Here is a 25,893-nt window from a genome sequence, read left to right as displayed (position 1 = left end):
GATGAGATTCACCATGCCCAGACTTTGTGAGCGTGTGTGTGTGTGTGTGTGTGTGTGTGTGTATGTGTGCGCACAATTTCACACATACTAGTGGAGAAAGACAAAGAGAAAATGAAATTCTGTTGTGATCCAGTGCATACCTTTGCATTAAGGGCAACCATATATGTTGAAACATGGACTGGTAGTGTGTGTGTGTGTGTGTGTGTGTGTGTGTGTGTGTGTGTTTTGAAGCCATAATTACATGAGGAGAGGTTGGCATAGTTCACCTGTGATGTATGAAGCCGTCCCGCAGCATAACGGATGCGGTGCTGCCGCCGTGACAGTCTCTGTGGAGATGATGAAGCAGCGGAGGTGTGTTTGACCACACAGAGCGCTGATGTGTGTGTGTGTGTGTGTGTGTCAGTAATTAAGCTAGTGAGTGTTCCCCCACAGGGTGACGGGGTTAGGGCGAGGGGACCAATAATTTCATTCTGTGGCCTCAGGGACTTGGAGGTGGGGATAATCAGCAGTTTTGTGTGTGTTTGTACACCAATGTATAGACACACACACACACACACACACACACATACTTTACCTTTATCAACATCTCGACAGCTCATTCTGTGTGCCTGTGTGGGCGAAGGCATTGTGCTGCCGCTAGCTTTGTGTAATTACATTTTCCCTCCGTTCTTGATAAAGTGATAACAGAGTTTTTCATTTTTTTTATTGCCACATGCTGTACAGTAGAAATGGAGTTTGCCGAAGCATTTTATCAAGTCAGCGTGTCAAACACAGAGAATTGTCTTAGGATGCGATCGCACCTCCGGTTGGTTTTCTTTGGTCTGCACCATAGTGGAAAAGCTGACTCTGTTGCATTATTCTATTACGTTTGTTTAGGCCTTATTACAAGCAAACTGGGGCTTGTAAACAAAAAGTCACATGATTCCCAAGCGGCTCACTTATTGGACAGAGTTCCTTAGAACTTTCGCCAAGCATGATGGACGTTTCTGCACTCTTTGCTGTCATCGCCCTTCTCTGCTGCTCATACCCGTTAAGATCGAGATACATCCCGTTATACCCATAAACCCTTGCATTCTGGGGTCGTTTCCTGCAGTCGGTTCAGATTACTTTATCAACGCAATTTATTTTCAGGCGGATGGCATTGTTGTTGTCAAACGAACTGAACTCAAGGAGGAAACGCTCCAGAGTTCCAGTAAACCGCTCCAAACAATCCTGGTGTTCAGCTGACTCTCAAACTCCCTCCACCTCCCCGTCCTCCTCCTGCTATTGTCCGCTCATAGGATGTTGTGTGAGCTCTCTCTGAATTATGTCTGTATGTTAAGGTTTTCATGTATTGAATGATGTATGTCCACTATGCCTTGGGGGGTTAATTGTGCTCCCCGCAGAATCTCATGCACGCTGTTTGGATTCATTGGGGTGCATCCTCAAGAGCAGAGCCTTGCCGCCAAATACAACTGTATAACCATTTGCAATAAATGGTCTAAAGTCCCTTGACGTAAGTGTCTCTGACTGAAATATGAGTAAGAATAATATTGGTGTACCATCTGCTGCAAGGTATGGAAAAAATAATGGAACTACCTATATAAAGACCCTAACCCTAACCTCTGTTTTTATGATGATGAAGACTGAGGTGGGGACTCAGAATTTTAATTACTTGAGACTTGACTTGATGCATGAAGAGAAGACTTGAGACTTGACTTGACTTGGGTTCTGGTGACTTGGGACTTGACTTTGACTTGTACTTTGATGACTTGAAAAGGTTTCTAAAGTCTTGACTTGAGATCTTGTGTTTGTGTAAATGACTTAGATTGAAAGTGATGAGATTTGTTCCAGCAGATGACTGAATTTAAATTCTGTTTTCTGAATTTGTATGGAATGATTGAATTTATTGAAGTTGAAACTGATTATAGAAATCAAACTCATGATGCTCTTACCAAGTTTTTATCCTATTAAAACCATATTGCATTGAAAAGTCCTAGATATTTAATTTTCTTTAAGATATTAAATTGATACTGGACTCTTGATTTGTTCTGACTTGACTTGCTGTTCTACATTTAGACTTGGGACTTGATTGAGACTTGTGCCTCAAGACTTGAGACTGACTTGGGACTCGAGCAAAGTTGACTTGGTCACACCTCTGGATGAAGGAAAACACTATTCAAGACAGCATCCTATGATCTCCCATAAACTCTCAATTGCAGTCTCATGTTTTGCCACATGTTGCCCTTTAAACTAGAGTGACCACTCATGTCTAGTGGATGGGGGCGTTGACAGTAGAAGACAGGTGTAATAACTTGCAACTGTTAAGATATAGGTAGTACCAAAGTAGTCTGTTTTAATATGATGAAATAGATATACTGTAAGAACTGGAATACTGGAACACTGATTTATTTTAATCCTTCAGTGAACTAAACCAAAGACTAAACTAAAAAGAGAACAATGGGAGTTTGTTCTCATTGAATCAGTTTAGTAGCTGGAGTTTGTCCTGGCTGCTCTTGTTGAAGTCCCACTCAGCTCTGCCTCATGGTGCTGTACTGCCCTCTGCTGGGGCTCGGCGTTATTACATCAGCTCCACCATTCATATAGGCTGAGACCATTCACAGCCTCTTATCTACAGGATGAGTCACAACTTCTGGTAAATACAGGAGTGGTTTCACTAAACCCTAGACAAGATATTAGTATTTGGTCATTGTGATAAATTAGAAGACTACCAAAGATCATCAAACTAGTTCAGAGGGAACTGATGCTCCGTGATGGTAGTTCTTTTTTTTAGGTATGGCTCTCAAATAGATTTCTGACAATTTTTGCTTGATCTTTGCTCTCCATTATAATGATAAAAACTACAAGATCCCTGGTTATGTTCAGGCTATCAGATCCGAACCAAAAAAAGGCTCTGGAAGAATGGCGTCACCATTCCTAGAGGATCCTGTGGTCTTTTTTTATTGCCTTTGCTGCAAAAATTCCATGTACAAAACCCCATATGAAGAAGACATTGCATTCAAATGGATGAGACAAGTAATTAAGAGAACTGTACAGGGGAAACTATTGAATTAACAGATAGTAAGAAGGGCTGTTTGCATGATGATTTATTATATTGGTTCTCAATGTGGGGTCCGGGGACCACCAGAGGTCCTTGAGGGGGTTCCAGGGGGTCCCCAGCAAATTGATGAATTGTTAAACTTTCATTAGTTAACACAATTAGAGAATGTAGAAGAATGACTGTTTTGATCATAGCTTCACTGTTACCTACAATACAGATAGTCATGGAATTCTGGACAAAATCATATCTAGCAATAAAAATATTCTCAGATTTGGGTCCGAGAGACAAAATCTCATCAAATGGGGGTCTGTGGCCCTAATGTGGACTAAATTAGGGGTCCTTGATATGAAAAAGGTTGAGAATCACTGATTTATTATATCAGAGATATAATAAATGTTTCTCCTGCCATCCTCTCATTTGCTGTTATAATGTTTTTGCATGGCTCGTGTATTCATTACAACAGTTTGTTCCTGATGTTCTTGAGAGAAGAACATACATATTAGTAATCCATTTCTTTCCCATACTTCCCACTTTTACAGTCTACACATTACACTTTTGGTTCTGGAGGAAGAATATTCTGCTAACTGGTTTATTCATGGTACTATGTCCAGTAGCCAGGTTATTCTGGTGTGGAAACACAGCCAGCGTTTCACTATCACCATTTCCCTCAATCTCTACTTTTATTATTCTCTCTCTTTCATGTTGTCTCTCAGCCAGCGGGAGCCATCTGAAACCCATTTCTCCCAGCGATCCTACCACACACACACCTCCGCACAGCGCTTGCATACGTTGTACAATAACAGGCAGTACAAATTCAGCCGCTCCTTGGCCAGTGACTGTACTGTAAGAGTATTTGGGAGATCAGAGAGACACGGGCGATCTGGAAACTATTACGGCGCTTAGCAGTGATGGATCATGTCGAAGGCATGTCCGCTCCTCTGGGTTTTGTCATCATAAACCCAGACTGTGTGCGTGAGAATTCAGCCAGCCTCTTCATAGAGAATGCGCTATATACTTGTCATGGCCGTTTCACAGCCAATGGGATGCGTTTGTGCCGGAATGCCAAGTCTGACACACAGCCAATCGTGTGCAGAGTGTCTCTCTCTCTCTCTCTCTCTCTCTCTCTCTCTCTCTCTCTCTCTCTCTCTCTCTCTCTCTCTCTCTCTCTCTCATACACACAATCACAAAATTATGTGTAATCAAATATCTGGTAACACTTTCTATGATAACCACATCTATAGAGCGTTATAAGGGCATGAGGAATTTTAATGCACTCCTAATGCCTTATAAAACATAATGGAATGGAAAGTGTGAATGAGAGAATGAATGAAAGTATGAAAAAAGTATTGGTTTTTGCTCCACTCTCACTTTCTCCCCTCCATCTTTTGTTCTCTTTTTAGGTCCTCGGCACCCCATCTGAGGACACCTGGCCTGGTGTTCACTCCTTGCCTCACTTCAAACCAGGTGAGACCCTTCAAGTAACACACACACAGACACACACACACACACACACACACACACACACACACACACCCTTGTACTTTCGTTGACTACATTCATTCTCCAACCTCTAACCTTAACTGTTATCCTGGTTTAAACCTAATCCTAATTCTAACATTAACCCTAAACCCAAGTCTCCGAAACTAACATCTTCAGAAGTGAGGAGGTCTAAAACTCAAACTGGTTCTCACAAGGATACAAAGAAACACAAACACACCCCTCAGCCATCCTGCTGTCTTACTCTGGTTTAAAGGAATACAGTGAGATTGACCCATTGGTCAACTTCCCTGTTAAGTGATGAGAATATACAGACTAGAATCATCCACATGTCCCTGGCAGATAGCCTACTTGGCTCCAGTGTTAGTGTGGAGCCTACTATCACTCAACATAGTGTAAGCTAAAGTGTTAGCATGTAGCTACTATCACTCAACATAGTGTATGGTAAAGTGTTAGCATGTAGCTACTATCACTCAACATAGTGTAAGCTAAAGTGTTAGCATGTAGCTACTATCACTCAACATAGTGTAAGCTAAAGTGTTAGCATGTAGCTACTATCACTCAACATAGTGTAAGCTAAAGTGTTAGCATGTAGCTACTATCACTCAACATAGTGTATGGTAAAGTGTTAGCATGGAGTGTTAGCATGGAGCCTACCACCGGGGACAAATAAAGTTATTGAACTTGAACTATCACTCAACATAGTATATGCTGAAGTGTTAGCTTTTGCTGAGTGTGGAAGTATTGAGGACGCCATCATTTTATTTACTCCTGGTGTGTCTTATTTTATTAACGCTAATTAGATGAAATTACAGCGGGCCAAGTGGCAGTTGAGAACGCCGCTAATAGGAAGTATCATAGATGGGTTGTGCGGACATGTGAGCCGGCTACTTATTATTCATGAACCCTTTCAGCCAATGAGCGCTGATTAGCCACAGTGCTAGCATGGGCATGTACAAGCATGGATTCTCAGGAAAAAATAACACAAAACCATCTCGCCATTTATATTTTTATATATATTCACACTGAAATGACAATGTCCAGGCTAACAACTCTGTAACAATACAACAGATTAGCCGTTTAGCCTCATTGACTTTCATACGCTGCTGGTCTGTCTGTCCTTTGAGGGCGTTCCAAACAATCGACCGCAAGCGTACTATTGGAGGGATAGCGACTTGCAAGGCTGTCCTGGCTGTGCTATCACTCATCATAGTGTATACCCACTAAAGTGTTAGCATGGAGCGCCGGATCCAACGATCTACCGGGGACACGTGTATGATTTTGGTGTCTATGTTCTCATCACTTAAAGGCCAAGATGACCAACAGGACAATCTACCAAAAAACTCAGTGTATTCCTTTAATGCGGGAGTGAGGGTGGCAGCTCTGCCAGGCTAGCCGTGCCCTCTGGGAGCTCATTAGGCCTTTTTAGAGGAAACATGAACAGAGGGACTGCAGATTAGTTTTAGCTGATGGAGGGAAGAAGAGATGGAGAGGAGGAGAGAGGACAGGCTAGGAGAGAGATAAAGAGGGCTCGAGCGACGGTGGGGGAGGCAGTGTGGCGTTACAAAGACATGTGACCCAACCTCCTATCTCCAGTGGCCAATTAGGGAGCAACCGGGGTGACACTCGCAGTCAAGCGTGCACAGACACACACACACACACACACACAAACGTAATCTCACATCCTGTGGCCATGGCTACAGTTGGCTCTTGTTAGCCTCTCACACACTGTGTTGGACAGCTGTGCGGCTGTCTGAGCCACACACACACACACACACACACACACACACACACAAACACACACACTGGTCTGCCTGGCCCTAGCCTCCAACCATTGCATCTGTTCATCTGATGTCTGCAGTTAGGATGTTATTATGGCTCCCATTTCACAAAAACAAAAACACAGGAAGAATGAGGGATAGAGGGATGATCTGGTAACACTTTACATGAAGCGGTGCCCATCAGGCATTATGAGGCATCATAAATTATAAGCACATTGTGAATGGATGATAATGATTATAATCAGAGCGTGAAATACTAAACACAATCTGCACAAAACATTAGGGGGTTGAATGATCTTAAACTGAACTTTGCTGATGATTGACCGATGATTATATTGTAAGAAAAGTTTATCTCTGCTGTGTCAGATAGAAATATCCACATACATATTATTTAATGTTTTGTTAGTACATAATCTCTTTTAATAGACATGGTAGGAATTATTTAGAGTTCATTATACCCTAAAAGTCCCCAAAAGTCAATGAATATACAAGAATAATTTCAGATAATCCTAAATATTTAATACCAATGTCATTGACAGGGTCGACAAAAAATATGCAAACATATTTTTGGTAGATACAGTGAAGTCCAATTCATTACAATAGACACTGCAAGCAGCAGATGGCAGTATTGCCTCGGTCTGTAAATGCATCCTGTGATTCAAACCTACTCAGATGAAAGTTTCCACAGCAGCCTCTGAATGGAGCGTGATCTGCAAGATATTCCCAAAACACAGCGATGGTATCAGTGATTTTTTTTTTTTTTTTTTTTTTTTTTCCATCCCTACTTTCGCAACACATCACTTTGCTTTGTGATTTTGGACATGACAACGTGGCTTGACCTCAGAGCTGAGGCATACTTCTGCCGTTGTTTTTTTCCCACTTTTGCGGTTCTGAAAAGGCTCCGCAAGTATTTCCTCACATCCAGTCGTATCTCTCTCTCCAGCCTCTCTTCCCACTCTTATTCATTTTCCAGTTTTTGCAATGTACGTCTGCACGCCTAGATGCTTCTGAACATGTTGTGTATACAGCTTTAAATTGAATATACTGATAAGACAACTCACATCTACACGTGTAGACTCTTTGTGTACATATGTATGGCTCTTTGTAGTTCTGTTAATGTGAATACGATGCACATTTTACACATCAGGTATATTCATTTTTTTCACACTGCATATTTCTTCTTCTTTTTTGATATATTGTCATATTATACATATTTTCATTCAGGTTTTTGGTCTCTAAGTTTTACTACTGGTATCACAATGCTGTATATGTGTCCATATCTTCCATTCATTCATGCTGAATACATTCTTACATGCTGGCTGGCTGGCTGGCTGGCCGCCTCAGACTTGTTTGTGTCCACATGGAGGTTTTGGCTGTAATGTCAGTGAGCTGTGAGGTAGACTGTACAGTTGCAAAGCCTCACACACTTGCAGCATAATAAACACGACTGTGGAAATATACAGTCATGCTGAAAGAGACCCAGCTCTGATACATGCTGTCCTCTCTAGTATGGAGAGAACTTCACGCCAAACTCCAGTCAAGAAATCTGGCGACTGAACGTTTCCTGGCTTATCAGCAGAATTACACAGCTCATAAAATACGACCCAAACCCTTTTCTGAATTGATATGAGCCACTCTTCAATTCGGCATATCGATAATAATCTAAACAGCAATTATTTCAATAAAATGTCAACTTTTAGAATTGGTTTGCCTGTTATTCCCACAATTTTCTTTCACCTAAATACCTACCAATTCTAAAAGTTGACGATTCAGCAAAAGTATTATTTCATGAGTCATATTGTATGAGGTATATAGTTTTGCTTTTCTTCATCAAGTGTTACTTAGGAGTCCAATTTGAAGCCGCTTATGTATATGTAGCTTCCATGTAATAAGATGCATGCACATTAACCTGATGAGAGCTCTTGCTTAAATGATTTAATTTGTTTTCTCTCTCCCTATCACAGACCGCTTCACGGTGTACAGCGCCAAGAAGCTCAGACAAGCGTGGAATAAGTAAGTGGACTATTCATATAATCAGATGTTTGTGTGTGTGTTTGTGTTTGTGTGTGTGTGTGTCATTGTCTGTGCATGTGTGAGCATATGTTAGGTCAGAGGGTGTTGCTGCTGACAGGGACATTTTTATTCCCATGGGTAATGTTCCATCTCTTCTTCATAGAGTATAACACCTCTGACCTTTAACCCCTACCCCAGGCGGACTGTGTGACAGCTTTACACACACACACACACATACACACACACAAACACACTCCCCTGAAACAGACCGTAGTCTAAACACTGTTGTCATTGTCCAGCCGCCGGGTGTCTAGGCTTCTGCAGCTCACACACTCTACACACACTCTTCCTGCAGCTCACACACTCTTTACGCACTCTTCCTGCAGCTCACACACTCTTCACACACTCTTCCTGCAGCATACACACTCTATTCACACTCTTCCTGCAGCTCACACACTCTTCACACACTCTTACTGCAGCTCACGCACTCTACACACACTCTTGCTTCGGCTCACGCACTTTACACACACTTGTCCTGCAGCTCACACACTCTTCACACACTTCCTGCCGCTCACACCCTCTTCACACACTTCCTGCGGCTCACACACTCTTCACACGCTCTTCCTGCAGCTCACATACTCTTCACACACTTCCTGCGGCTCACACACTCTTCACACGCTCTTCCTGCAGCTTACACACTCTTCACACACTCTTCCTGCAGCTCATGCACTCTACACACACTCTTTCTGCAGCTCACCTATTCCTCCTGCAGCTCACACACTCTTTCTGCAGCTCACACACTCTCGCTGTGCGGCTCACACACAGTTCCTGCAGCTCCCATCTGGTGTGTGATCCTGCACTGGGACACCAGACACAGATGGCAGGAAAAGGGCATGGTGGCATAGTTGGGGAGGGGGGTAGCTATCCCAGATGTGTGCCACCCTTTGCCCCTGGCGTACATCTGGAGGGGCAGCCACAGAGGGCAAAGGCGAGTCGGTGTCAGAGGCCCACTTCTCCACACAGGGAGTTATGAATCAAAATGTTCAAAAACTGCATAGTGCAACTTTAAGGACTCTGGTGGGAAGTGCAATGATCCTAAGCACGCACATACAGTAGTCTCATGTTAATGACCTATGAACTGTTCTCTGGTCTGGTAATTCCCCCTAATTCTCAATTCATATTTGAGTGACGAGTCCAAATAAAGAGCCCTTTCAGAGTCCTATAGCCTTATTCAGTCATGGCGCTGAAAAAAGTTTTTGGATAGTTGGATAGTATACTGTATGCATGTAAGCTGTGAGAGAGAGAGAGAGAGAGAAAGACAGAGAGAGAGAGACAGAGGGTAATTTTATACCAAACAGAAGGCTGGTTGACAGCAGAGATGGGTGAACTACTGTATGATGTCCAACTGAAACAACCACCAATAAGAACACAAATCGGTTCGATTTTCAAAAAATAATTAATGCTGGAAGGGCAATTTCGCACATCAGCGGCCCCAAATGGCAGCGAGAGGTAGCTTTGAACGTTTGAAGGACTTCACTACCCAGAAATCCTGTAAGTAAAATCCTGTCAGTAAATTTCTGACTGTTAAGTGGAAACCACCTCATGAGCTGTCATTCCCACATTGGCTGACAGAAACCACAACACATTTGTAAACGACACACAGCAAAGCCACTGCACTACGGAGGCCTACGAAGGACAAATGTGAGGATATATGCTAATAGCTAAGCTAAACGTACCTGCTGGGAAGTCTCACCGGTTACCAGTCTCACTTTGCCAGATCTTTCTCCAGCTGAAGGTTACAATGACAAGTGAAGAGGCAGGCAGCAAGTTTACTAGTTTAACAAGTTTACTCGCTCGCTTCATCGATTCCGGCATTACAAGAATTTTTTTCAGGAACGGGAGGGGGAGAGCACCGCTTTCAAACAGCGAGGAAGGAGCCAAGCTAGTTTTAAAAAACATGAAAAGCTATCTTCGTTCCAGAGTGGAATTCGACAACAAGCTTTAGAAAAGAGGTGAAAACAGCAACACAGCTGCTGCTGTGTGGATATTGGTTTATATCATTATGTCTCAATGAAATCTCCACATAGCACACATTAGTTTCAGCATTAGTTATAAAGGTCTGATATCGCCTATTGCAGGTTTAAGGTGGCTTTACCCTCCCCTCCCTCCCTCCCTCCCTGTCTGTCCCCCGCCAGCCTCCTGGCCTCGCTCCAGTCCAGCAGGAAATAAATATGTGAAGAAAGAAAGTGCGGAGGAATGTTAACGACCGCCGCTTCCCCTCCACCTCCTTTTATCGCATGTCACGGGGGCGATGAAGTTGATACGAACGTATGCGCTCGCCTCGTCTCCGCTCAGGAGTTGGCTCTCCTTCTCCCCTCGCTCTCCTGTTTCTGCTCTCGACCTTCCTTCCTCCCTGTAGTGATCTTCTTCCAGCTGTATAAATGTGAATCATTCGGTCAGGGCCCATGGTTATGGATGTGCTTGTGCAATGTGACTGCTACAACCCCATGTTAATGTTAGCTGTATGCAGAGTACAGAGAGGTATAGGGTTAGAAAGAAATATGTGAGGCTGATATTGGCCTTTTATTGAAAATGGGATATGGTCCAGTCAGTCGATTGCATATTTACTTTAGAATCGATCAGTACTACACTGGTTCTCTATGGGAACCTCTTAACCTGAATAGATGAGACATTTTGATCAGATTCCACACAAAAATGCATGAATCTGTTTTATACTACTACTACTTCTACTACTAATACTACTACTACTACTTCTACTACTACTACTACTAGTAGTACTACTACTGCTACTACTACTACTACTTCTACTACTACTACTACTAGTAGTACTACTACTTCTATTACTACTACTACTACTTCTACTACTACTACTACTACTTCTATTACTACTACTTCTACTACTACTTCTACTACTACTACTACTACTTCTATTACTACTACTTCTACTACTACTACTACTACTACTTCTACTACTTCTACTACTACTACTACTACTTCTATTACTACTACTACTACTACTACTACTACTACTACTTCTATTACTACTACTACTTCTACTACTACTACTACTACTTCTATTACTACTACTACTACTACTACTACTACTACTACTACTACTACTACTACTACTTCTATTACTACTACTACTACTACTACTACTTCTACTACTACTACTACTACTTCTATTACTACTACTACTACTACTTCTACTACTACTTCTACTACTACTACTACTACTACTACTACTACTACTTCTACTACTACTACTACTACTACTTCTACTACTACTACTACTTATACTACTAGTAGTACTAGTACTACTACCTTTTTTTCCACCTTGGCAAGAATAAAAACCTGGAAAACACTGAACATTTGTAATTTTTTGGCAAGAAAATCAAATTTAATTAAAGCTGCAAGCAGCGATGATCGGGCCCTCGCACTTTGCGCACGTCGGGGTGTGCCGTGGCGTCGTTACTGGACACCGACCGGTCGACGCGGCTCTGAATTTTCATTTTAAAACATGTCATTTCCTTTTGCCAGTAGGTGGCGCTATGACTATGATTCAAAATTGGCCTGTAGATGTCTTCAGGCCGGGACTGTCATCAATCATGTGAAGTTTGGGGCAGATTTGACCATGTACAGCCGAGTTCCAAACCACTTCCTGTGTTGCCAGTAGGTGGCGCTATGACTGCAACGGAATATTGGCCTGTAGATGTCTTCAGGCTGGGACACTTATCAAATATGTGAAGTTTGGGGCAGATTTGACCACGTACAGTGGAGTTACAAACCACTTCCTGTGTTGGCAGTAGGTGGCGCTATGACTATAACTGAATATTGGCATGTAGATGTCTTCAGGCCGGGACGCTCATCAAACGTGTGAAGTTTGGGGCAGATTTGACAATGTATAGCTGAGTTACAAACCACTTCCTGTTTTGCCAGTAGGTGGCGCTATGACCATAAGTGAATATTGGCCTGTGGATGTGCTCAGGCCGGGACACTTATCAAACGTGAAGTTTGGGGCAGATGTGACCATGTACAGTGGAGTTACAAAGCACTTCCTGTTTCGTGGCGAAACATGGAAATTCGACACCTCGCCACGCCCACGCCGTTGGAGGAAAAGTCAAGCTTTTATTAACTTTTAATCGTCAAGGTCTTTTATATACGCTGAGCAAGTTTGAGGTGGATCCGATTAACCTCCTAGGAGGAGGTAGTTAAAGTATGACCCCTGTAAATGGCCAAAAATGCCACAATAAATGCAAAATGGCTGACTTCCTGTTGGGTTTAGGTCATGGCACCAAGAGACTTTTTTTTAAGTCTGGACATGATAAATGTGCCCACCAAATTGCGTACATCTAGGTGAAACAGAAAGTTGGGGGCTTTTGTTTTGAAATGTTGTAGGGGGCGCTATTGAGGCACTTTGCCACGCCCATGTCCAAGACCCATTAAATATATAATTTTTCAGCACTTTTCAGGCCTGGGCAAAGTTTGGTGGTTTTTGGAGCAGCTTTAGCCCCTCAAAAATGCGATCAAATCATAAAAATAAAAATGATAATAATAATTCCTTGCATTACAATAGGGCTTCGCACCGGTCGGTGCTCGGGCCCTAAATATATTGAATCAGCACAAAATTCCGTCAATCAGTCCAAAAATCTGTTTAAAAAAAAAATCAGTATCAACTTAAGTAAAAGCTTTTTTTCCCAACAGTGTGGTTTCAGCAACACATAGCTATGACACATTGACTTGTGACTCTTTCAACTTCTCAACTGAGTTATAATAGTAGTAGTACTAGTATCCTGGGTTTCAGTGGAGAGTTTTAGTGTCCCATGATGATCTAAATGGTGTTTCAGTGGCTTTTCCGTCCTGACAACCCATATCAGTCAAATTCTAGTACAGTATCCTGAGCTTGACTTCACCAAGACAGCAGTTAATCGTCCGCCTCCTCAACTGTGTTGATAGTTGCATGCTAAGGCCTGTTTGCCAATGAATAGATCCCTGTTTCCCTCGAACGTCTCTTTGTGCAACACCCTCATCATCAACTGAGTCAGACGTGGTGAAAGCTGCTTGTAGGATGTGTATTTAGATAAAGACACAAAGCCTTTCTTCCAAAACAGCTCCCGGTTGCCAGCCTTTGCTGAGCACGGCTGAAAGAGGCCGGTCTACCGCTCCCCGTAGCGGTGGGGTGAACACACAGAGCTTGAAAGGATAGAACGGTCATTCCCAGTGTTGCCAACTTAGCAATTTTGTTGCTAGATTTAGCAACTTTTCAGACTACCCTGGCAACTTTTTTTTTCAAAAAGCACCTAGCAACAAATTTAGCTACTTTTAAAATGTATTTGGAACTTTTAGCAACTTTTGAAAAGTGACTCAAACGCTAAAATGCACGCATTTTCCCTCTAAATGACACAAAAACGATTTTCTCTGTCACACACTCAGTCACAACACACGGTCTGTCTGCCTGGCTGCAAAAGTGCATTGTGAGTGACGTCAGCAGTAGTGACGGCTCAGCCAGGCACAGGCAGCAGCAGCAATCATTGTTGGCTGACTGCAGCTGCAGCAGCAGTAGCATGCGCTCGACGAGACAAACTTAATTTTTTTGGTCAAATCATTTAAACACATTCAGTTCAGAGTACAATTGTTTGGTTAGGAAGTCACAATTTTAAAAAAAAAAAGACGAATTTAGAATTTCCTCCACAAAGTAGCATTAACAATCTGAAAAGGGCTAAGCCTTCAGTAACGTTACTACATGCTAGCGCACTCACTGCAGATGAAAATTAAGCTAGTCTTGAAAAAGGTAAAAAATAAAAATATCTGATCATAAAAAATTTGTTGTGTTTATATTACTTTTACAAATAAAAATATGTGATAAACAAACAAAATAAACTAACAAATTTCAAATCATATTTTTCGCCGAGATGGACAGTCAATTTGAGTAACGTCATTGTGTATTATACGTAATGATGCAGTTTTACGTCATTACATAATGATGTCATCACGCAATGACATCACAACGTCATTTAGCAACTTTTAGCAACAAATCGACCTGCCTGTAGCAACTTCCCCTGAAAATTAGTTGGCAACACTGGTCATTCCCATTCTGGATGGTCGGAGCGGCGGCCATTATGTGAACCACTGGGCTAGCTGTAACTTAGCTTCCATATAAACCAACTCACGGCAAGTCGCTGAGGTGAGAAGTTTTACAGCAAGAACCAAAGCAGCTTCTCTGTCTCCTTGCTGCCATGGATTGCTAACATGCTAACGTTGACTAGAAGAGCTAGAGAGAGAAGTACAGTCTGTGATAAAGCTACGTTAGCCTCGACGCTAACGTTAGCTTTCAGTTGAGTTTGCTAACTCATCTGCTCAGTTCTCAAGCAATTGCGACACACTTTAAAGCCTTAATGCCCAGACTTGTGTTGTCACCAAATAACCCTTAAAATCCCAGAATCGCCATTTTATGCTGTACTAGCCAAATTACCACAGTGGAAGGACCGTTCTATCCATTCAAGTTCTGTGGGTGAACAACACGAGCAGGTGCTTTCTTCTGCCTGGCCTCTCCCAGGTCACGCAACACACGAAGACACGCAAAGGCATTTGCTTTGCCCCGCTGAAGGAGGAATGTGTCTTTCTCCCACAAACGTGTCATCAACCGGAGCCGTTTGATAGTTTTAGGAGATAATGTGGATCGGAGATGCGTGCTTGTTTAGCTTGGGCCTGGCCTAGCTGACAGTGTTAGCAGAGAGGAATGTGCACCTACATCAACAGCACTTGCATGTCCAGGTGATTTCTCACCCACAGGTTTCTCCCTGTTTGTTCCTGCACCAGCATGGTTGCTGACCTCAGTCAAACTAGACCTGAGTCACTCTGTTCTTCCACACCGGTCACAGCCGAACCAGCTGCTGGGGAGAAAATATTGATCCTGAGGGTCTCAAGGGAAGGTCCACTAGGGTTAGACTGATATATCGGTTTGCACATATAAGAGATCTGGTCCAATCAGTGTTGTCAACCTCTGATATGATGGATATGATACAGTTTGACTGTTACATATTTAATGCGGAATTGATCAATACAACACTGGTTGTCTGCGGGAAGACCTTAACCTGAATTGACACTAATGATACATTTTGATCAGATTCCACACAAATATGCATGAATATGTTTACTACTGCTACTACTACTACTACCACTACTACCACCACTACTACTACTACCACCACTACTACTACTACCACTACTACTACTGCTACTACTACTACTGCTACTGCTGCTGCTGCTGCTGCTGCTGCTACTACTACTACTACCACTACTACCACCACTACTACTACTACCACCCTACTACTATTACCACTACTACTACTACTACTACTGCTACTGCTACTACTACTACTACTGCTACTACTACTACTGCTACTGCTGCTGCTGCTGCTGCTACTACTACTACTACCAGTACTACCACCACTACTACTACTACCACCACTACTACTATTACCACTACTACTACTACTACTACTACTGCTACTGCTACTACTACTACTACTGCTACTACTACTACTACTACTACTACTGCTGCTGCTGCTACTACTACTACCACTACTACCACCACTACTACTACTATTGAGCGAGATCGCATCGCTGGCAGCCGTGAAACAAGCTGCAATGTAATCCGATGGGGCAAATCGCACCATCAGTGTACGTCCACTAAAAGTGCTTGTTTCGCTTGATCCGGTCTGTGTGTAACCAAGTCTCGCTCAAGTCTCGCGAGAGTTGAGTTGTTGCAGGAAGTTACACACAGACCGGATCAAGCGAAAGGTAAAGAAAAACGTTTCATTTCTCTGTAGGGTCCTTTCCATAATGTTGTCAGACACTTATAATAACAATCTGAGCCTGTCAGTGGCAAAAACAAGCACTTTTAGTGGACGTACATTGACAGTGCGATTTACCCCGTCGGATTACATTGCAGCTCGTTTCACGGCTGCTGGCTGACGCGATCTCGCTCAATACTGGACCAATTTCAAAAATGGTTGTCCCCATTAGTTACTTAGACACAAAAAATTGGGAAAATAGGGTCCAGGTTGAAAAATACCGAAGTTACCCTTTAAGGCCTTTTTTCAGTATAGCAAAGCATCGGTATAGTTTCAACAACACACTATAGATGGCTCACACATCGACTCGCTTCTCTTTCAACTTCTCTGCTGAGTGATACAGAGGGTTTGAGCTGCATGAGAGAGGCAGGCAGAGGCCCTGATGGACTTCATTAACGTTATCCCTGCCTCTTTCTCTGCCTCTTCGCTGAGTGGCGTTGATGAGTTGTGCAGAGATTTAGGCTCCCCTCTGTCTCTCCGCTGATAAGTAGAGTCGAGATCCCCATTGAGAGCCATGGGAGTGGGCTGTCAGAGCGCTTGACTGGGGAGCCCGGGCCATGAGAAGCCTGCAGAACACGAGAGAGAGGCTGTAGGAGGACTGGAAGCGCCGAGGCTGCGCGGAATAACATCATGTTTATTTAATGGAGTGGATGCCTAATTACGGACTGAGTTTGTTGCCGTTCATTTATTTTCAATCTTCTCTCCCCCCCCCCCAAACTCTCAGTGCTGTTAGGTAGGGCTGGTTCAGGAGTTCAGCGACACACACACACACATATACAGAGGCTGGGAGGCCTTTGGTTTCTCATAGTGACCCACTTGCCTTGTGCAAGGCAAGCTCCAGAGAGGAAGGTGTGTGTGTGTGTGTGTGTGTGTGTGTGTGTGTGTGTGTGTGTGTGTGTGCGCGTGTTCATGTGCATGTGTGTGTGTCTGAGCAGCGTTTTTCCTCTTGAGTCAGCAAACCTCCAGCATAATTAAAAGTTGTGTTTTTTTTTGTCGTCAGCAGCTCTGTGAATCGGAGAGAAATTGAGTTGGTCTCTCAGAGGGATGAATGAATGGGAAGATAGGTTAGAAAGAACTGAGGAGGTTATATTTGATATGGATGAAATGGAAGTGGTAAGGCATTAATTTATGTATTTGGTGACTTACCTGTCTCTGTCTGATGTGTGTGTTGTGTTTAGGTTGGGCTACGTGGACCATGCTGAGGAGTTGGCCTCCAGGTTCCTCCAGTGCTTCCCAAAGAACCGGCTGTCGGCCCAGGCAGCTCTGAACCACGAATACTTCAGCCACCTCCCTCCACGGCTCTGGGAGCTGCAGGACAGTACGTAGCCTCACTTTACTGCTTACTGGGGATGGGACGATATATCGAAATTCAATATATCGCGATACAAAAATGTGACAATATGTATCGTGGGGCGGAAAAATGAATCGCGATATTAGCTCCATTTTATTCTGCTGTAGTAATCACAAATGAGACGCTTGACCATCACAATTTCACAAGCTCTCCATCCAAATTATATTATTTGCACTTTGTAATGACATTTTTAAATTGTTCTTTACATTCTAGCAGCCAATGACATCGCTAGAAAGATTTGTGGCTCAGAAATAAACGTAATTCTGCAGATGTCAGACTTTGTTGTCATTGAACTTTTATTTATTACATCGTATTGTGGTTGTATCGAATCATGAACCCCATATCGCATCTAGCATCGTATCGTCAGATAAACATTGTGTGTATGTATATGAGTTATAATGCATTGATAAAGAAATTACGCGATAAAAAGCACAGGGAATGCATTGATTGAATGAATAATGACCTAAGCTTGGTTCAATCTCCTCAGAAATATCATACTGTACGTGTTGTTTCTGACATGTATAAGTCTCCATTGTGGTTGTATGACCATTAATTGGTACAATAGAATATCATACTTGTTGTTTCTAACATGTATAAGTCTCCACTGTGGTTGTATGACCATTAATTGGTACAATAGAATATCATACTTGTTGTTTCTAACATGTATAAGTCTCCACTGTGGTTGTATGACCATTAGTTGGTACATTAGAATATCACTAAGATCATTTCTTTGTTTTTATCTTCAAATGAAAGATGAAACATAACCAAGATTATGAACAACATGACTAATCAGTTCTTCAAAAACGGTATTTTTCTGGTGTTTTTTGACAATCAGCTGATGGAAACACACCCATTCCTGTTTTATTTTTCTGCAAAATTTTACAAATTCACTTCCAACACGCTTGACAGTTGGATGGCAACTTGGCTTCTCTGCCTCTCTCTCTCTTTGTCTCTCTCCCTCTCTTGCTTTCTCTCCCTCTTTCTCTTTTGTGTTCTCTCTTTCCCTTCTCCCAAGCTCCCTCAGCTCTACTGTATCATACAGTATCCCCTCCTCTCTGCCTCTCTCTCTCTCTCTCTCGCTCTCTCTCCCCCTCTCTCTCTGTAAAGAAGAAGGCGAGCAGCGACCCGGGGTTGTTTTTGTTCACGCAGAGAAAGCCTCGTCTTATTATGGTGGGATGCCGTTGGGACAGAAGGCCCAGCTGGACCTCTGCTGGCCGCCGCGAGACGCTCAGTTTGATTTTCTATCTCCATGACTTGTTGTTCGCCCGGAGCAAAGAAAACACACGGAGTCGCTCTTTTAACAAGGGGGCCCTCTCCTCTGAAAAACAGCGCAGAAATATACAGTAACTTAGTTTTCAACACATGTTCAAGTGTAGAAATAGATTTTTATTCCACGTAATATTAATACTGTTGATCCCCCCGGGTATATTTTGGGTGGAAATGTCAGAAGCTTTAGCCACAGCAACATTTCGGGCTACATATCAATTAATCCTGTAGTATCAGGTTAGCGCATGAAAGTATGTCAGAGATGACTGCATATCCATATTATTTGACAGGGCTACATATACATACATCGCCAATCCCTTAAGCCGCTATTCATTAGCGGTGTGAAAGACCCGCTCGGCAGACCTGAGTGTGCCGCCACCGCACACAGCCCACAGGGTGGTAATTTTTAATGGGAGAATTCCATTTTTAATTCCCCAGATTAGGATTTTTCGGCGTTATTAATCCTGTTATCAGCACCCAGCAGGTTTGTTATGTGCAGGGAGAGAAGCAGAAGGCAGCGGTCACCGAGAGAGAGAGAGAGAGAGAGAGGGAGAGATGCCTTATTTTGATTTTTGTCATGCTCGCTCACTCTCTTGCTCTCTTTATTCTCCCTCTCCCTCTCTCTCTCATTCTCTCTTTTGGCATGCACATGAGGACACATGCAAAGCGGCAGAGCCATTGAGGCAGGAATGGTAGTGAATTAAAACAGTTTTCGAAAATGAGGATAGGAGTGGATCAACACCGAGCTAAATGGCACCAGCGTCTTCTGTGTGTGTGTGTGTGTGTGTGCGTGTGCGTGTGTGGAGTGTAGAGAAGAGAAGCCTGGATCCCGCTGCTTGTGGTGTCACGGAAGGGGAGGGAGGCTACGTCGAAATTATGCAGGCGAGAAATGAAAATGAGATAAAGAACCGGCTAATTACCCCAGCCGTCAGTGTTTGGCTACAGACCCAGCATGGCGATCGCGTCCCTCCACCGGAATAGACTTGTGCCAATGGGAACGGCCGGCCCAACATCAGGGAATCGAGCCTCGCTGTCAGAAAATCCATATTACTATGCGCCGCTCTGTATTCAGCACACCCACTGCTCCACAGCTGAAACAAACCCAAATAAAAGACGATACTGTAGAAGGGATGAATCGTCAGATAACTTCTCAAGTAAATCAGTGGTTCTCAACGTAGGGTCCGGGGAGCACCAGGGGTCCTTGAAGGGGTTCCAGGGGGTCCCCAGCAAATTGGTCAATTGTTAAACTTCACCATTATTTCATTTACAAGAAGTTAGAGAATGTAATTAGAGAATTAGAAGAATGACTGTTTTGATCATAGTTTCATTGTTGTCTCTCTACCTACAATACAGATAGTCATGGGATTCAGGACAAAATCATATCCAACAATAAATATATTCTCAGATTTGTGTCAGAGAGACAAAATCTCATCAAATGGGGGTCCATGGCCGTAGTTTGTGTGCTAAATTAGGGGTCCTCGATATGAAAAAGGTTGAGAATCACTGAAGTAAATGTCCCATGTTGTCACTGCAGGGATAAAGAGCATGTCTTGTGTGGCCGACCATGCACTCCATTGTCTGACGTGTTATGGATTTATGCAGACAATACCCAGACAGATTACCAGCAACAATGCCAGAATTACTGAGACAACAGAGCTCCCGAAGTGGGTGTTGCTGTGCGAATTGGATTTGACATTTTCAATTTGATTGCAGCAAGAGTGTGTTTGGGCGTCTGGCAGCGCGAGACGGAGCGCTGACCTTGAGGAAACCTCCCCGTCTCTCTGGACTCTCTGGATGTATTTATGCGGAAATGAAACGAGAGCGTTGTTTTGATGGCGAGGTTCATCTCCAGTGTGTTCCCCTGCTCTCTTGGCAAAGTCCCCTTCCTGTGTTTCCAAGTCGGATAAGAGGTTGTGCAACGATCTGAACCCATGTGTCCCATTAGGAATGAATGCTCTGCTAAATAAAATAACTTTTTTTTAACTAGGGATGAAGTCCATATTCTCATGGTCAACTATTCAGTGGTCTGGCCTGGATGAATATTTAAATATTCAGTGCATGCTGAAATTTCCAAAAGCTAAAGCAAAAGTTCTGGACAAAAATCTCAACAGTATCACTTCCATCACTCTGCACTCTGCTCTGCTACTAGGGATGGGACGATATATCCAAATTCAATATATCGCAATACAAAAATAGAAAATACACACACATCATTGGGCAGAAAAACGGGTTATTAGTTACATTTTATTCTGCTGTAGTAATCACAAATGAGACGCTTGACCATCACAATTTCACAAGCTCTCCATCCAAATTATATTTTTTACACTTTGTAATGACATTTTTAAATTGTTTACATTCTAGCAAGCCAATGCCATCGCTAGAAAGATTTGTGTCTCAGAAATAAACAGAATTCTGCACAGTCAGACTTTGTTGTCATTGAACTTTTATTTATGACATTGTATCGTGGTTGTATTGAATCCCGAACCCCATATCGCGTATCGGAAAGTATCGTGAGATAAGCATATCGTCCCATCCCTACGTACTATACTGCTTACTGTCCCATCCATAATCTCTACGGTTCTGATCAGTTGCATATCTTTATCAGTCATGTTAGCAATAAGGTCAGAGATTCTCTTAGTTCAAATGTTGTCATGCTAGCTTGGCTAGCTCCGCCTTCCTGGCTTGTAGAATTAGCTGGATGGAGCCATGCTAACTTCACTGAAGCACACTGTCCTGTACTTTCTAGAAGTGTGGCCACGCTGGGCTTTAGTATGGTTTTGATAAAAAATAACTGCTAGTAAAAGCATATAGTTAGTTGGCTTGGTTATAAGAGCTACATGTATAATTTTTACATCTATATATCATTGTCAAATTAATTCTGATACCTTGGTATACTTATGGTAAACAAATGGCAGCCTCTTATCTCCCTACATTTCCCATAAACCCCATTGCTAACTGCCCCCCCTTCCCCTCCCTGAAGAGGATAAATGATGAGGATGATGAATAATGTTGGAAGTGATTTTTCCATCTTCCTTTCACTCCTTCCACCATCTGCCGTTGCCAGAAACTCTGAAAGCTTTAGCTCCGTTTGCACTGGAAGAACAGCGCCCTCTTCCTGTTTTGTGCCGTAAAGCAATCCAGCAGATTTCCCGCCAAATTCGACCCGATGTTACACAATGTAAAATGCTGTGTAGAGGCTTCTCCGCAATGATTGTTTAAGGTAATTTCTAGTAATGTCTTAAAATGAATGTGGTAATGATTTATTGATGGGGAAAATGCTACATGTAGCCCCTTTTTAAAATTATTTAATGATGTATCTCAAAAAAAAAAAAAAAAAGGTTAACAGGAAAATCCCAAAAGACAATGATGGTCACCACAAACAAATATTTGGATATTCACTTTTTAAGACCCATTCCTATTTTTAACAAAAAACTATGTTCTCCATTGTAGCCAATAATGAAGCTTCTCTTCTTTCCATAGGGCTACATAGTTGTAATCCTCTCCTCTCTCTTCTTCCCCTGCAGTGTCTTCTATCTTTACGGTACCAAGTATAAAACTGCAGACAGAGTGTGGGGACAGCATACAGGTTTGCGCACGGAGGAACAGTCATGGAAAAGCCTCGTCTGGCAGCAAGCACTGACCTGAGGCAGCATCCTGCACATGACTGCCTGCCAGGTACGTACTTGATGCATTATACATGAAGAAAACCCACACACAAACACTGCTACAACACTGTTTGTGTGTTTAACACACACCCAAACGTAATGTATGGATTCAAAAAGTATGAAAAAAATTAATTACAGTATTGTGACAGTGTGCAAAATATCAGCAGTAGAGCATACTGAGATGAAGAAAAAAGAATGGAAAATACAATATGAAAATATATTGTAAAATGAAAGGACAAGATCAGTGAAAAATTAAATAAAAATATGCATCCAGTATATAACATATTAAGGATATGAGAATAAGGAATTCAGCATACAAGAAGTGCAAAATGTGCATTGTATTCACATTAGCAGGTCTACATAATGTACAGAAAATGTCTAAGTGTGCAGACGTATTGAAACTAATGGTAGGCTTGGGCCGATATTCGATATTATCCCCCCCCACCCCCCCGCGATATACGTATATCGTGGTTAAAATATTTTGGCGGGACAGTATTGTGATATTCAATTTCGGATATCGCCCAAGCCTACACCGGACACCATGAGAGCTGCCCCGTCCGCACTGAAGCAGAGGATCCGGTAATAACCGGTGGGACGGCTTTTGAGTGGGCGAGGAGGGCGTCCTATTCTTTCGAGACGGGGGGGTCTTATTCACCGGCCAGATAAAGCGGCTGTATTTGCATGTAATGAGAGGTGCGGAGACCCGGCGTGGGGGATAATGGTCGGTCTAATGACGGACCAGGCAGCACGAGGGCCAGCACAGGGGCCACGACGCAGCACCGCCATCCAGATTACAGCTCCAATTTCTGACAGGTGCAGGGAGAAGCCTGGTAATCCTCAAGATCCTTGTTTTTTGTCTCCATCTTTGTTGCTCAGCGCTCATTGCTGTGGTGTTTCTGCACAGAGTTCACCTGTCAATCAAACAGTGTGTCCAGCACTGTATCTTTTTCCTTGGATTTCGTGTTGATCAAGCTTAAGTTTCTGTAGGTGGCGCTAGGCTTGGACGATATCCAAAATTGAAAATCGCGATACTGTCCCGCCCTAAATATCGCGATATTCCTGTGCACTAGAGGATTTTTCCCAGGAAAGACCTACCAGACACCGGGTGTTTAGAACAGAAAAAGTAAAGGCTTTCATAAGCTGGATATAGGTTGAATCACTATTGTTGTTTTATCAGCAAAAACGGACACTTCTTTATATGAAAATGTCGCGGATTAGGACTTTAAGCACCTCTACCGCCACATACGGGCTGACAGACTCGCATGTTTGATACAGACATACTGTATATAAGCCGTGTGGAATCCTCTCCAGCTCCCTCTCCGATTTCCCCCGTCTCTCTTCATCTTTTTTTGATTTCCTGACATTTCCTCTACACCCTCCTCCAACGTGGAGTCGATGGAGGCTGAGTGCCCTTCATTTACTATCCCAGTGAATATCGTGAAGTGTGTATGGCCTCATCTGGAGGCTCATGGTGTGTGTGTGTGTGTGTGTGTGTGTGTGTGTGTGTGTGGAGGGTGGAAGTCACCCCACTGAGAGAGCTGTGTCCTCTCAGCTGCAGCATTCACATTGAAATGAGCCTCTTTGTCCCTGCCAGTCCTAAAGCCTGACAGGCTGGGAGAGCCTCGCTGATAGGAGCCTAATCCGTGCACACACACACACACACACACACGCACTAACACACTGCTAAATATGCACATGCACACACACACACACACACACACACACAGCCATTTATACATGCCCGCAAATGCACACATGCGAGCTGGGTTCCCATACCAAGTTTTTTTGATGCGAGTTATGATGCATCCAATTAGAAAAGCTGAATGGAAACGGCTAAATTCGATCAGAATTTCCACAATATTGGCTTGAAGTGGAAATTCTGAGATAAATAGTGAATACTAATAAGGGAGAATATTACGACACAGTGGCCCCGATGAATCATTTCATTGCACAACAGTTGAAAAGTGGCTTTGGGCTTTCTGAAATGTCCTTAAAATATCTGTCAGCCAGCCAGGACCTCCAGAAATATCATACATGTTGTTTCTAACATCTAATGTCTCCATCGTGGTGATGATGATTCCGGGTTTTCCCTCTATTCTACTTCTATTTCTTCTACTATTCTACTACTAGTTCTTCTTCTGGGAAGCCTGTTTTTTTTGCTTCAGTTAATGGAAACGCATTTGTTTGTTTTTTTTACGCCGTTTCATTTCATTTGCTTTAAATTCACTTGACAGTTGGATGGAACCACCGCTGCAGGCAGCAATAGATTGAACTATACCGCTCTGCTACAACAATAGGCAGCTATATCATACTGTAACGGTAATAGAATGATATATAGAGCACAACAAGCGCCACACAAAGAAATCACATGACAGATTTGATGTATTTAAGTGAATATGTGCAGGCCTCTACACAGATTTTCCGGTTTAGTACAAATCTGAGAGGTGAGGAGAAAAGGGGGAAGAGAGGGATGGGATAAAGAGAGAGAGGCTTGCAGGAGCAGGGCAGGGTTTCTTCTTTTTCTTTTTTTTTTTCTTGGTTGAGGTAGCATTGTATTATTTATAGGAGGTAGTGGAGGCAGGGCCAGTTCAGATGGAGCAGAGCAGCAAAGGCAAGCAAGCCCCTTTTTCTCTTTTGTGGGTCTATTCCCAGTGGGCAGGCTTTGTGTTCGGGGCTGGATGGCTGCCTTTTGAGGGGAAAAACCCGGGCAGCTATTGAGCCGAGAGCGAAGGGCCCGGACCTGACTCGCCTTCACCGAGAAAAAAACACGCCGCGCCACTACAATGTCTGTCACCACTACGGCCAGAGAGAAAAAAGGAAGGGGAAGAAGAGAAGAAGAAGGCGAGGGAGGATGGGGGGATGTGTGTGTGTGTGTGTGTGTGTTTGGGGGGGGTGGGGGGAGTGTTTGGGTATGGCTGGGCCAGAAGAAAGCCAGAGCGGTGTGTGGCGCTTGGTGGGTTTGTTTTTTTTGTTTTTCTGTTTTTTTGGATGAGAAAAGAGAAAGCCAGAAAGACACAGAATGAGCAGATTGAAGAATGGAAGGGAAGACGAGAGAGAGAGATTGGTGGATTGGGTTGGGTTGGGTAGGGGGGGGGGGGGTGCAGGTCTCCTTTACAGTAGTGAACCGCATTGATCTATGTTTATTCATGATTCTGCATTATTCAGCAGATTAGCTGATGCAACTAGGTGCCTAGTCTAGGCAACGGTCCTCCCCTCCCATCCCCCCGACCCCCCACTCCCCATCCATCGGCTCAGTGACCACAAAGTTCAACTTCCAACCAAGTTTCAACAACAAGTGGAGAGCGGATAGACTTGTCAGGAGCACTTCGCCCCGCTGAGCTTCAACCACATACAAGCTGCATTTGTTAGCGCTGCAGCGTGTTCAAAAATGGACAGTCAGAAT

General features: G+C 43.2%; 1 protein-coding gene across 1 annotated transcript in view; it reads left to right on the top strand.

Annotated features, from left to right (window-relative positions):
- cdk14 (cyclin dependent kinase 14) overlaps positions 1 to 25,893 on the top strand; it is a 159,735-nt gene that overhangs the window by 101,460 nt on the left and 32,382 nt on the right. Inside the window, exons 11-14 of the mRNA XM_078287238.1 lie at positions 4,441 to 4,504; positions 8,283 to 8,331; positions 17,387 to 17,526; positions 22,350 to 22,500. Of these exons, the coding sequence (XP_078143364.1) occupies positions 4,441 to 4,504; positions 8,283 to 8,331; positions 17,387 to 17,526; positions 22,350 to 22,465 (369 nt within the window). The 3' untranslated portion in view covers positions 22,466 to 22,500. The remainder of the gene's footprint in view (positions 1 to 4,440; positions 4,505 to 8,282; positions 8,332 to 17,386; positions 17,527 to 22,349; positions 22,501 to 25,893) is intronic.

Source organism: Centroberyx gerrardi, chromosome 12 (assembly GCF_048128805.1).
Source record: "Centroberyx gerrardi isolate f3 chromosome 12, fCenGer3.hap1.cur.20231027, whole genome shotgun sequence".
Lineage (NCBI taxonomy): Eukaryota > Metazoa > Chordata > Actinopteri > Beryciformes > Berycidae > Centroberyx > Centroberyx gerrardi.
The sequence above is the reverse complement of the archived record's forward strand: the minus strand, read 5'-3'. Positions and strand labels throughout refer to the sequence as shown.